Raw genomic sequence first — 13,720 nt, forward strand, 5'->3', positions numbered from 1 at the left:
TGGTTTTTTTTTTTTTTATACTTTGGAATACATTTTCTAACACATATCCTTTCATTTTAGGCATTTCAAGAAGATCTGGAGCAGGAACAAGTAAAAGTGAATTCCCTAACTCATATGGTAGTGGTGGTAGATGAAAACAGTGGTGACAGAGCTACTGCTGCACTGGAAGAGCAACTTCAGGTAATGACTGTATGGCAATGATGGTCCCAAAAAATTAAAAAAGAAAATTTTAAAAAGCAAAACCAGATAGTAAATGTGTTCATGATCTACAGGATCATAATTTGGAGACAAATAATAGTTATCAAGAAATATTAAGATTATTATGTATTTTTCTAAAGCACTTTTGAGGGGAAAATCATAATTTAATTCCCATTATTTTCTCATGGCCATGTTTCTTAGGAAACGAAGGGAAGTATAACTTAATTGCATTTTCTAAATACAATCACTTGAGTATCTTTAAAAGACTCATTGGAAATGCATTTGTAATAGGGCTAGCAGACAAGATATTCTAAAAGTTTTTCAAATATTAACTTGATCATAGAAACAATTCACTATTTCAATGGTGTCATGAAAATGTTGCTATTGCTGTGTTATTTATATTCCAGTGCTCTTACTTAACTTCTGAATTAGATAAACAAAAGTCAGTAGTTAATGTTGGGATACATTGAAGGAGGGCTCTCTTGCGTTGCTGGTCAGCTCTCCAGGGACACAGCTCAAGAGGAATTGCAATGTTACAGCCAAGATTCTTTCTAATTTTCTCTTTCAGAAAGGAGAAACTATTTTTCTTAATTTTGCATTATTAACTAAGCAAATGAGAGTTTGTAGGTTCTAAATCATTAACACCCAAGGTTTCTCTAAAGAAGCTATCTACCTTCCAGCAGGTATAGCTGTAGCACAGATACCTGTGTGCTGTCTTGAATGTAGCTAATTTGGGTACCAATACCAATAAATCAGTAATTAGAATTTAGAGTAGGTTTTACTAAGATGCTGAGCCCTGCCCTACTTCAAATGTAATTCTGAGTTTTCTCTACTGCAGCTAGATAGTCACTCAAGGAGCACAACCAGCCAAGATAACAATACAGCCTCTACTGGTCCGTAATTATTAATTCCTTTTGACTTCATTTTGAGTGTCAGAGCTGTGGTGCACCTGCCCAAAATAATCTTAACCTTCCAGAATATCTTGCCAGCCAGCTATGTGGAACTGTTCAGTGTAATAAAGCAGATCCCTAGTGGAAATATGGCACCTGAAGCAAAACTAAACTTGTAAAATGTCTTGAATGGAAAAAGAGAGAAAATAATTAACAGTATTTGATATTTTTGGCACTTCATGAACAAGAAGATGTAGAAATTAGTTTTTAATATTGTGAAAAACAAATGAATGGTTGGTGGATTGTTAGAAAATCTAATTTTGCATCTTCAGAAAGAAGAATAAAGGAACGTTAGATGACACAGTTTCATCCCATGTTATTGCAATCATTGGAAAGGTACCATTGGTATCCTGTGCAACATCTGTGGCTGATCCATATTGGAATAAAGCATGAAATAGAACTCAGACAATACTGGGATACCTAAAAGAAACATAATGAAAAATTAATGTAAATTAAACACTGTGGAAATACACCATTTTTAACTAGTGCAGAAAACACCAATTATTACTGTCTTGGAAAAAGTACATTCCTTGAAAGATGCAAGAAAGACAATTCCTGAGTCCCCTCACCCTGCAGCACAGGCTCTCTGAGCAGATCATGGGGACCTGTGGAACAGAACATTTCCTCTTTTATTATGTCCTTTATTCATCATTTCTTACAGAAGAATCTGAGAGAAAACATAATTCAATTGCTCTGTAAGTCAAAGAATATGTAGAAGTATTACAGATGTTAATAAAACCCAAGTACAGATGGAAAGCTACAGGGTTTAGAGTGATAGGGAGGTGTGGAAACTTTTACACTTGAATGCCCAAGAGAAAGGAGTTACCACAGTCCACCTGCTCTCCTAGTGAAATGTTGCACCTCTTTTTTGTGTACAGGAACTGTTTGGAAATTTTTTTCCCTATCACTTGCAATCTGAATATAAGCACAGGAGATAAAATGTGTTGACAGGCACAACCATTACAGCATTTCACAAAGAGCACAATGGAGAAAAGTTCCAAGCTTGATTATGTATCTGTCAGTCTGACTTCTAAAAGTAGAACAAAACAAGAGCATGAACTATCAGACAAAAGAGCTTAATAAGACTGGCTCACTGAGGTGATGGTGGGGATCAGATTAGGAATAAAATGAGCATTTATTTTCATGTAATAGTCAAAGATGCATTTTCCAAGCAGGTACAATTCAGTTTTGCATTTTAGAGGTGGTGATTCCTGAAATATTTTCATACATATAAATATCTATGCATATAATGTGTATTTTTTTTCAAATGTTTGTATGAGACAATTCTTTAAAGCCTAAAATGAACTTTTTGACATGTCTCAGGAAGGTTGACAAGAATCTATGCTGATTTTAAATGAATAGTAAAGGTAATTTCTTTCAACAGTAAAGTTCTTACTTTTCAACAGTAAAGTTCTTAAGTTTTATTGCCTATGCAAAACCTATTTAAGAGGCACTTAATGGCATGGAAGCTAAAAGGGTCTCCTGAAAAAAATTATTAATTGAAAATTTACCCTTGCTTGGAAAACTAAAACTAAACACAATTTCAGATCTTTTCTTAGAAACAGCTGTCCCTCTAAGATACTTTGAGAGGCTACAGCTAGACTGGGTGAGTGTGAATATTAAAACTACTTTTATATTATTTTGCTTACTTCCCATATCAATGTGGGACATATTGAGAGGCTCGGTTTATGCTGCTACTGAGAACCCACTATTTAGACTTAAAACTCCAAGACCCCAATTAAACTCAATCCTTAAATTTACCAAGGCAGCTGTGGAATAAGGCTCAAATCTATATTTAGTGCTGCAAAATCAAACCACATTTGTAGCAAAACTGTTTCTGTACTCTGACTCGTTTCTACAGGAAAAATAAGAGAAATTATCTTCAGCTCAGAGAAATGGCTGGATAACATACAGAAACCATGAAAGCAGGGAGATTTTCTTTTTTCCATAATTATACCCAGCAGATAACAGGTCTCTTAAGGACTCTTGTGGTCTAGCTCAAATTAGAGGCTTCCCCAGGCTCCAAGGGTCAGGGTCTGTGCTAGAAAGAAATCTGTATAAAGTGTATCAAATACTACTTGATGGCTTATTCTCCAGCTGGGGGAAAGGAGCTGAGAGTGTATTTTCCATGATTATATGTTCATATTATTCAGGGTACTGTCCACTGATTGAAGATGAAATATGGGCTGTTCTTGTTAAAATACATCAAAATAAGTGAGGAATGTTAAAGAATGAATAGACTATTTCAGTTGACTCAATGAGCACTGATGACAGGAAGTTACATCCTACAGACTGAAGGCATTTCCAAGACATTTCCAAGACCTGCTCATCCCAACAGTATTCCTGGTTGATGCCTGGGAAGTTGAAATCTCCCATATTGATCTAGAAATTTCTGCTAATTCCCTGTGGAGTAGTTTCCATCCTGAGCAGCCTGGAGTTCTCCATCACAGATTTCCAACTGTGGGACTCATTCCACCAGGGGTCATTAACATCACAGCTGTGGGACCTGACCTGTGCTTTCAGTTCCTCATGTTTGTTTCTACCACTCTGCGTGATGAAACATTGAGCACTTGAGAACTGCACACAAAACTTAGTGTTTTTTGGTAAAAATTCTGTGAATGGGTTAAATATTCACTTGTAAGGAATTAATTTTAGATATAGGCAAAAACATTTTCCCACCTTTTCTCATTATTTTAAACAGTAGATAATAATACCTGATTAGAAAAACATTTATCAAATTCTGTTAGTTGCAGGCTTGCAGTACATGATTTTATTCCAGAGTTCTCAAGAGTTATGTTTTACCCATTTTCTTCTGTTCTTGTGCTTCCTTACTTTGACCTTTTAGACTAAAATATTTCTCCTTCTGCTTTTGATAGTCATATAAAATATTCTTTCAGTGTCCTCTGAGAAGAAAAAATTAAAAAATCTTCTTTTGCATGCAGATTTCTCTAAAAATTCTCTAAAAATTCTTGTTAGAGCTGTAAGAAAAAGCTTGTGTTTTTTTTGTTTTTTTTGTTTTTTTTTTTTTTATACAGGAGGGCATTTTATTTATTAGTGTGGATTCAATCTATTTCTCTGAAAATTTGTTTTCCCAGATGTCAGGAACACTTGAAGCCATCTGAGTTTGTGGGCATCAGTAACAGGCTGCTGTTTGATGTGAATAGAGAGTTAAATTTGAGCACCATGTGATTTAGTGTAATGACTGCCTTATAAATAACAGTCCTAACATGATATTTTGAACTTGAAGCTTCATGTCTTAACTCAACCAAACAGTGTATGGTTGTTATGGCTTCTTATGAGAAATAACTAGGTTTAAGGTTGGTCACAGAATCAGCACTTTTATCGGTGCAGTTATTTGGTCATTTTACTTACTTTATCAAAATAAAAGATCTTGTCAAATTATTGAGGAAAAAAACAAAAGGTTGCTGCATTTTTGTTAACATTAAATTATGATCTCTATGAGGAATATGTAAATACAAAATATATAGCATTATATAATATCTCAAGTTATTAGGGATCCATAAGAATAATGAAGTAAATAACTGAATATGAAAAAAGAAAAACTATTATCTTTTTGTCAGGATACGTTTTTAAGTGGATGAAAAATTAAGAACGCAGTAATATAGAATATCTTTCAGGTGTTTATAAGATTTTTTTTTTAATTTGGGAGCAACTGAATAATTTATATTTGATGTCCAGGGGTAATTAAGTCACTATAAGTCATTGCAATAAAAGTTTTCTATCATCAGCTAAAGTAAAGGAGAAGAGAACAAGATTGTTGGTGTTTTGTGTAATTTAAATACATGCATAGTAATAAATGGTACAAATACCTGGGAAACCTCAGTGGAATTTGTGCTGATGTGGAAGTTTATAAGCATGGGTTTTTTTAAACTGCAATATTTTAAAAGAGGGAAGAGCTTTGACCAGCTGTACTGATGATGCAACTTAAAAGCAGTTTTTTGTCTTTGCTTTGGCCATGTCTTTGACCATCATGTTTATGTTTCAAGTACTTCTGTTTTGGGCATCTTAAAGTTTTTAAAGAGACTGAGTTTTTCAAAGTGTAGTACTAGAGACTTGCTAGAAAACTATCTGTAGATTAGTATTAAAATATTCAGTGTTTAGATCTATTGTTTTCCCTATTCTCCTCATTTTTATTTTATTTCAGATGGGCCTAAAGTCCATTTCAGTTTGATATGCAACAAATTTTAGGGTAAATGCCTGAGAAAAAAGCAAATAAGGAGAATATTTCCATAAAAATTTTGTAATGCCATAGGGAAAACAGCTTTCCTTGTTAAGTAAGAAAAATGTAAATAAATGCTAAACACACTTTTGTGTTTCTTTCTCTCCAGCACTTTGGAAAACGGTGGGCAGCCATCTGCAGATGGACAGAAGAACGATGGATCCTTCTGCAAGATATTCTTCGTAAATGGCAGCATTTTGCAGAGGAGCAGGTGAATAGCTTTTTTTTTAATAAGTTATAGATTGGAATGTTCTTCAACACATTATAGAAAATATAATAATATATTTTATTTTTGTATATATATATAGGAAAGGTCTGACTGAAGCTTTTTCTTTCCAATTTTATTCCAGTGCCTTTTTGATGCATGGCTTACTGAGAAAGAGGATGCTGTGAGCAAAATCCAGACAACTGGCTTTGGAGATCAGAATGAAATGCTGACCAATCTAAGCAAATTGGCTGTATGTATTTTTCATTTTTCTGTTTTTATGTTCAGCTTCCTTAATCTGAGTCTGCATGCCCATGGCTTTACCCCACTCTCAGACCATATGGTTTCATACTTTGGGACTGGGCTTTGCCTCCTGTGATGGAATAGTTGGTCCATAGCCTTGCTGATAAAGGTACCAATAGACAGAGATGTTTTTATTGGTTGTATCTTTGGTCAAAAGTTCATGAAATAAAATAGCATTTTTGTGTCCTAAAAATATGCATAATTTAACAGTGAAGACTACTTTGTTGATACTGTTGGTGTATTTATTGCATGTGAGACTTTATGTACATATGCGCAAAGGAATTTGCATATGAATAAGTTATCCTTCAGCAAACCCTGACATACATTCCTTGAACTTGAAAAAGCTGAAGGCTCAGAAATTATGAGAAGTTGAAATCAATGTTACTTTGCATCTGTACCTCAGCATCAGAAATAGAGTTACATGCACAAAATGTACCCTTTCCACCCCATCCTCCACCTCACTCTTCAGAAAATTCTCCTTCCTGCATGGTCTTTATCGAGGGAATGTAGGTCTGGCTGTGCTTTTAGAGGTGAAAAACTTGTGGCAGCCTAGACTTGCCAATGGCTTTACAGCTGTATGACTCGTGTAAAGAAAATAATACTCTGTGTGCTATTTAGGACATAGGAAACACTCATGTCCATGCTTTGGTTAAAATAGGTGAATAATTGCTTTCTCAGGAAAAAAAAACCTACTGATCTTTTCAGACATTAATATTTCTTTAGTATTAATTAGCTATCATTAATTATTAAGTAATAAATATGAAATACCAATTAATAATATATTGTTCATTAAATATTTTTTACTGGATATACATAGCTTGGCTATATTTATCTAAGGCTCAGCCTTAAATTTTTAAAAATTAATTTTGGATTTATTTCCTTCTAATCATTCTGTATTAAAAGTAGAATCATTCAGACTTTGGGTTGATAAAAATACCATGATGTCTATGAGGTTTGAGTAACTGTGATGCCTCTAAAATTTACTTCATTTTGTCCTCCCATAAACACATGTATAAAGCTTAAAAAAATGAACTCACAGACTAATTGTTTAATTCCATTGTAGCTGGTCCAGAATTACAGGTACATGTTCCTTTGATTCATAGAATAACGCAGTAGTTAATTTAAGAACCAAAAGATTGATTTTTAGCATAATCTTGAGACACTAATTATTACACTGCTACACATGTTTGCGTTTTTTTTCCTCTCCCTTCTTTTTCTTTCTGCAACACTTTAGGAGAATAAAAATATCTCTTTAGAATTACAGACTTGGATTTTGATTAAAGATTGCTTAGGATTAAGTAAACTTCTTTGTAAAGGAAGGAAAACATGTATTGCCTCGTTTATATACTTTTTGGAAATTCTAGCAATCTAACGTGTGAGCAGTCTTGAAGCTGACTTCAAGCCAGGCTTTTAACACATAATGGATTAGAGAAAACTCAGGATGCTTTGGAGTACCTTCATGAAGGAAAATATATTACAAGAAATTCAAATTTGTTCAAAAAATGTATACTCTTGATTTCAGAAGTTTCCTAGAGGACATAGGTACAGAGGGTTGAGATGTTTGTCACATATTGTGAAGTAGTAGACCATTAAGGTTTTGCAAGTGTTAAAGATAGGGCCAGTTTGGTTACCTTTCAGAGTTGCTTGAAAATATGATGTTAAAAAGGAAACACTTCTGTAGTATTTTCATAAGTTTCACTAATGAACTCTTATAAAGTTAACATTATTTTAAAATTATGCTGCCAGTTTAAATGGTTAAGTATTATTGTCATGAAATAATTGTGATCTTTCAGAAGACTGAGTGAACAACAAAAAATAGTAAATAAAATTATTTATCCATAGCCCTGACCCTCAAAAAGAATCATGTCATCCTTGAAGGAACAGGTGGAGATTATTAATTGCACCTTACTCCTTTTTACATGTGAATAACTTTGATCTTTTTAGAAACATGATTCATAATGCAATAGTTTAGGTATTTAAATATTGGTGGTATGCTAGAAGAAAACTGCCTATTTAGTGACTTGGAGCAGAACAGTAGCTTTTACTTTTGGAGTTCCCCTCTCTGGTTTTAGACATAGTAGCAGTCATTACCAAATTCCAGTGAGTATGTGTTTTTACATTCACACAATGCCAAATTGCTAGAAGTTTTGTATTTGACAATTTACAGTTTTAATCTTGTCTGAACCTTCAGGAATTTTTATTAATATGTCAGCCACATGATGGTTTTTTTGAAGGGAATATATTCTTCCCTTGGACTGGTTTTTAGAAAAAGGGAAAAATGGGGTCATACTCTCCTGACCCTGACACCCTGTGCCTGTATTTTGGTGTATTTTATTTTGACATGTGTTTGAATGTAGTAGAGGAGAAGCTGTCACCAAGGATCACTCTTATAATTGGGTCTGAATTGTAAAAGCAAGTCTGTGAGAGAATAAAAATGTAACTTTTTACTTAGAATAAAGACATTTTTATTCTTAACAGAATGATATCTTGGTCCCTCAGCTGTCCAGTCATTCCAGCAAAAAATGACAGCATTAGTTGTTCCTTTTAGACCTTAAGAATTTTGGAGTTGATATTGTAATATGACATAAGAGCTTCCAGCCTATGTTTCTGCCTCAGTTATGTGCAGAAATTTGCCAGATTATGGTTGTGTTCTCTAGCCAGTCTCTTTAACTGGAAGGAAATTTCTGAAGGTAGTTTCTTAACCATTTAGCATTGTGACTCTTGATTTGAAATTCTACAACCTTCCTACAAGGCCCTAAGCATTCTAAAGGGACTGATGTGAAACAGGTCTGTTGAGATACAGTTCACAGTAGGAAAAAATCTTGACTTTATATCATATTAATGTCCACAGACTGGAGCCTGCACCAGAGTAGGCTCTCCACAGGGTCACAGTTTCCTTCAGAGCACACCTGCCTGTTCTGGTGTGGGGTTCTCCACAGACTGCAGTTTGTTTCAAAGGATTTATTCAGCATTGTATGTGAAAATTTATCTTTGTCATCACCTCCCTTCTGGGATCTTCCAAGTTTAAAGGTCAGAAAAACTGTTCAGCAGGTTCGCTCCAGTTCTTAAAATAATTCCTTAAAACAACCGGGCTTTTTGTGTTTTGTTTTGTTTTTAAATTTTCCACCTACCTTTTATTCACTGAGTCTATAATTGACTCTTTGTTTCTTACATAAGCTATTCCAGAACATGGAATAGCTGGAAGATGTGATGCACTGAGAATGTAGAAGTGAGGTGATATTTTGGTGCCATGTATGGCACAGGCTTGATAGATTCTTTTTCATGCCCCAATTTTGTAGTCTGTAAAATTAAGTCTTTTTTTTTTTTTTTTCAACAAATACTGAGAGCTCTTGCAAAGATGTACAAGTATACAAGATCTACCTCTATATATTTATAGTATATATTCAATTATTATAAATATTTTCCTGCTTCACCCAACATTTTTGGCTTTTTTTACATAGAGAAAATAAGTTAGACATTACACTGTTTTAGACTGGAATAAATTTATTTGCAGCTGAAAATTAACTTTACAGTGGGTGTTGCTGGTTAGACTGTTACAGTAAGCAAAGTAAGCTTTTTTGATCTTTAAGGAAAAGAAAAAAATCAAGAAGTAAAAACTTAAACCCCCAAAACCAGAACCACATTACCAAAAATAAGGAAATCACTTTATAACATTCCAATATCAGGGTTTATAGTACGTATTTGGCAGAAGTTATGACTGATATATTTGATAATTAATTTCATAAAGCAAACTACCATGTCTTGCCCTCCAAATTAGAAAATTACATATTTTGCAGTTACTATTATTGTTTTAGTTCTATTATTGTACTGGAAAAAAAAACCCCAGAGCATATTTTTGGTTATTGTGGCACACTAACAGGTTTTTAATGAAGTAATGTGAAAACAGAATCTCCCAGTATAGTTTTCCAGATTGACTGTAGCTGTTACAAAAGCATATTAATTTGCAGTGAGAAATATCTTTAAAAGAAATTTTTAGCATCCTTCTTTTTGTGCTGTTTCACTTCCTGCTTGTGCTCCAGGTGTCTTGGATTGCTGCTGAGCTCTGGGTGTTTTATCCAGCTGTTGTGGGCAGGGGTGATTGGAAATCAAACACTGCTCCTCAGAACTAACTAATGTTTCACAGGATATAATTTTTTATTATTCCACTCAGCGTATGGTGGCTTACACATGATCTTTTTCTGATGCTGTAGGCGTAAAAAAAGGTCAAATATAGCAGTGCTTGAAATTTAACATGCTAAACTGGTTTGCATCTACTTTCCTCCATCTGTTAGGTCTCCTACTACTCTGAAAAGAGATTCTTCAATATGAAGTTAGCTTCTACTTCTCAGGGATACATCAATTTAAATTTTGATATTAACTGTACCTACCGTTAGTAATTATGATGTTTCAAATCAAATCTGAATAGAAATAGTGCTGATTACAAAGACAATGAATCTTTCTTTGGCTGAGTTGCATTTTTAATTACAGTTTTGGATTATATAGCTGTAGGAAAGTATATGTAGACTAAATTTTGTTGTCTAACCACTTGCTTGATTATCCTTTTCATGCCTTGGGGATTAGAATGCAATCCACAACTGCATAGAGAATTCAAAGTTTGGCTATAGTTACAGGATTAGGGTGTAGAGAACAAATGTTTAAGGAATGAAAATCAGTGGAGTAAACCAGTTAAGGCTTTCAAAAGTAAACCCAGGTAAGGACTGGAGCTGTGGATGATCCTTGGATCTGTGAATAGCCTGTTTAATAGGCAGGTTTGCATGTATAGATCTCAGGAGATTCAAGGTGCCTTGGCACAGTGTCTTTTGGTTTTTTGTTTGTTTGGGTTTCTTTGTTTGGGGGGTTGTTTTTATTGCTTTGTTTGTTTGTTTGTTTGGGTTTTTATTGTTTGCATATTTTAATCCAGGATTGGGATCAAACATTACTTTTTTTAGGAAACTCTTCTTTCAATATGCAATATATAAAAAAGTACATTGACACATTTAAGAAAGATTGTTTGTCATGTTGATATAGTTGTTAACATGAGTGCAGTTTTAAGGTTATTCCTGTTACACAACTGTTAGCTTTTTGTTTCATGTCATCACCTGAAGCCTGCTGTGAAGTTTGGAGCTACTCCACCTGCCATGTTATGTTGCTATGAAAGCTCTGCCAGCAGTTTTTATGGAAACAACATTATGGAATTTTAGGAGCCCTTAACCCATTTTCAGCTCTTTCTGATGTTCTCCTTGTGATTTTTCTTCTAAGTTTGTTGGTTTTCTTTTTTTTTTTTTTGGGGTGTTTTGGTTTGGGTTGGTTTTTGTTGGGTTTTTCTTTTTTTTTTTTTTTTTTTTTTTGTATGAATGTGTGTTCTTCCTTCTGTTACTTTGTTTAACAGATCCTAAAAGGAGATATAGAAATGAAAAGGCAAATGATGAGTAAGCTGAAGCTGCTCAGCCAAGATCTCCTTGTAGCTGTGAAAAATAAAGCAGTGGCTCAAAAGCTGGAAAGTCGTCTTGAAAATTTTGCTCAGCGCTGGGAAAGCCTTGTGCAGAAGGTGGAGAGCAATTCTAAACAGGTTTGTAAAAACAGTTTTATCAGTTTATGACAATCAGATCCTTTGACAGTCAAATGCTTGAAGTAGTTTTGGTGCTGTTTGTCATCTTGTTTTAATTATTTCCCCTGCATGATTGCTTGAGACATATTTTGTTTTTAGGACGGCATAATACAGTGATAATATACTTTTCTAGAATTTTATTCATCTGTTTAGTTTTTAATCTCTAGTTATAGTGTTGATTACTTTCTTGGGTTGTTAACTATGTTTTCAGGGATGATGCAAACCATAATGAAAATACCTTTCCAGTTAATTTATTTTTAACATATAATAACACACATTTTTATAGCTGTCTCTTTGAAATAGCACGTAGTCTGAAATCAGTGCAAGAGCTGTCTGCTAGTTTAAGTGATTTTTTTTTCAACCTGAAAAATTACTAATTGACTGATATTTTACTTCTGTATATGATATGCTGATTTACAGATTAAAAAGACAGGCTACAAGAAAGAGAAACGTATTGAAAAAATAAAGAAATCAATCTATACCTATAACAAAAGTGCCAATGAAAAAAATGTAACCTGCTACTATTTTGACCACTTTTCTAACTGCAATATATTAAAAAAAAAAGACATTTTTAAACCAGGTAATAAAATTCAGTGCTCTGTAGTAGCCAAACCCATATCCAGTTATTATTCCTAGATATCTCGTTAGCATCTCTTTCTTACTGAATTTAAACCCAAACCAACTCCCTTTTTTCCATTCCATTATCTCACTAATATAGGGTTATTTTTGAACTGTCACTGTGTGAATGGTAAAATGGAAATAGTTATTAAGGCTTTTTGATTAAATAACAAAGAGCAGAATGTTACAGCAGATACCTCTGTCCTGTCCATATAGATCTCTCACAGTTCTGGTCAGATTGATTCAATTCCCTTGAGCATGCTGCTCTTTTTTTTTCTCTCTGCTAATACTTCTACCAAATTTTGTTTGGATAATTAAAGAAAAGCTGCTATACTTCATGTAGTGATCTGAATCCCTCTTAGTAACCTTGCTGTCAACTCATACCTTATTATTTTAGCTTGCTCTGTGATAGTTAGAAAAAGCAGATGAAGTTGAGAAATCAGTTTGGGAGAATCTATGGGAAGAAAATGGTGGAAGGGCACAATTTTAGTTAGAAGTATAACATATTGTGTACACAGCATTTAGGAATTGAAAATAAGATTTAGTTACAGTATATTTGCTGTAGAACACCTCCTGTTTCAAAGCAGAGGAAAATTCCAGAGATTCATTTTTAAATTTGGGATGGCTAGGGTCACACAATTTGAGGAAGTTTGTAAGTCGCTCCAAATTGTTCAAGTCCTGTTCAGATTGGTGATGGCTCCTAAATTCAGTTACTGGTTTTGGAAATGGAATTTACATTACAGAAAATGAAGTGATCAGTCCTGAGGCTGTAAACATAGATCAGCACAGCTGGGAGATGCTTTGGATTCCCAAAACCGTGTAGCTGTCCTATCACAGCAGAATGTTTCAGTGGATGAGCTCTTCCTCCAAGGAGAAGCTGCTCTGCTTGGGGTAGAATTGATGTGCTGCCATGGGAATACTGCTTCCCCTTCTGGAAACATTGCACAGTTAGACCTGGCTGAAGTACCTGTTCCTAAGGCACTGTCACACTGTTCAGACATATTTTCTGTGAAATCCTGATGGTGTACGTGTCACCATGGGTTTCTGTCTGGGCAAGTGAGGGTTTTTTTACATGTATTCATTACAGAGCTCATTTATGTGTTTACACTGTGAGAAAAAAATGCATGATCTCATTATGTTCTCTAGTCATGAACTGAGGAGGAGCAGACTTTGAAGAGGGTGAAAATAGAATATTTTCCACTAAAAGCCATCAGAAAATGTATGTTTTATTCGTCAAGCTTAGATAATGTCTTCAAAATTAGCTTTACATGGTTAAGTGGTGGACTTGGCAGAGCTGGGTCAGTAGTTAAACTCAATGATCTTAAATGTCTTTTCCAACCTACAGGATTCTATGATTAATAATTTTCATAGGGTGCCCATAATTGCATTTTTGTCCTTAGTTATTTCCCCTCTTAATAAAGTGTCACCAAATGATTAACTTGTTAACAAAATAAGAAATTAAATGGAAGAGACAACCTCAGGCTCAGTTCAAGGATGATTCTCCAACTGGACATATAAAGTAGCTATAAATCCCAAAGGAAAAGTGCAGAAAGTGGAATGTGAGCTCTCCCACATTTGGCTGAATTAATTGCTCTTGA

The 13,720-nt window shown here is 34.3% G+C and overlaps 1 protein-coding gene across 10 annotated transcripts in view; it reads left to right on the plus strand.

The window, feature by feature from the left end:
• DMD (dystrophin) overlaps positions 1-13,720 on the plus strand; it is a 1,046,893-nt gene that overhangs the window by 347,593 nt on the left and 685,580 nt on the right. For all 10 annotated transcript variants that reach the window (XM_064706931.1, XM_064706854.1, XM_064706864.1 and 7 more), the window contains 4 exons: positions 61-180; positions 5,498-5,599; positions 5,739-5,846; positions 11,286-11,465. In XM_064706931.1, coding sequence (XP_064563001.1) covers positions 61-180; positions 5,498-5,599; positions 5,739-5,846; positions 11,286-11,465 — 510 coding nt within the window. The remainder of the gene's footprint in view (positions 1-60; positions 181-5,497; positions 5,600-5,738; positions 5,847-11,285; positions 11,466-13,720) is intronic.

The sequence above is a fragment of the Zonotrichia leucophrys genome, chromosome 1 (assembly GCF_028769735.1).
Source record: "Zonotrichia leucophrys gambelii isolate GWCS_2022_RI chromosome 1, RI_Zleu_2.0, whole genome shotgun sequence".
NCBI lineage: Eukaryota > Metazoa > Chordata > Aves > Passeriformes > Passerellidae > Zonotrichia > Zonotrichia leucophrys.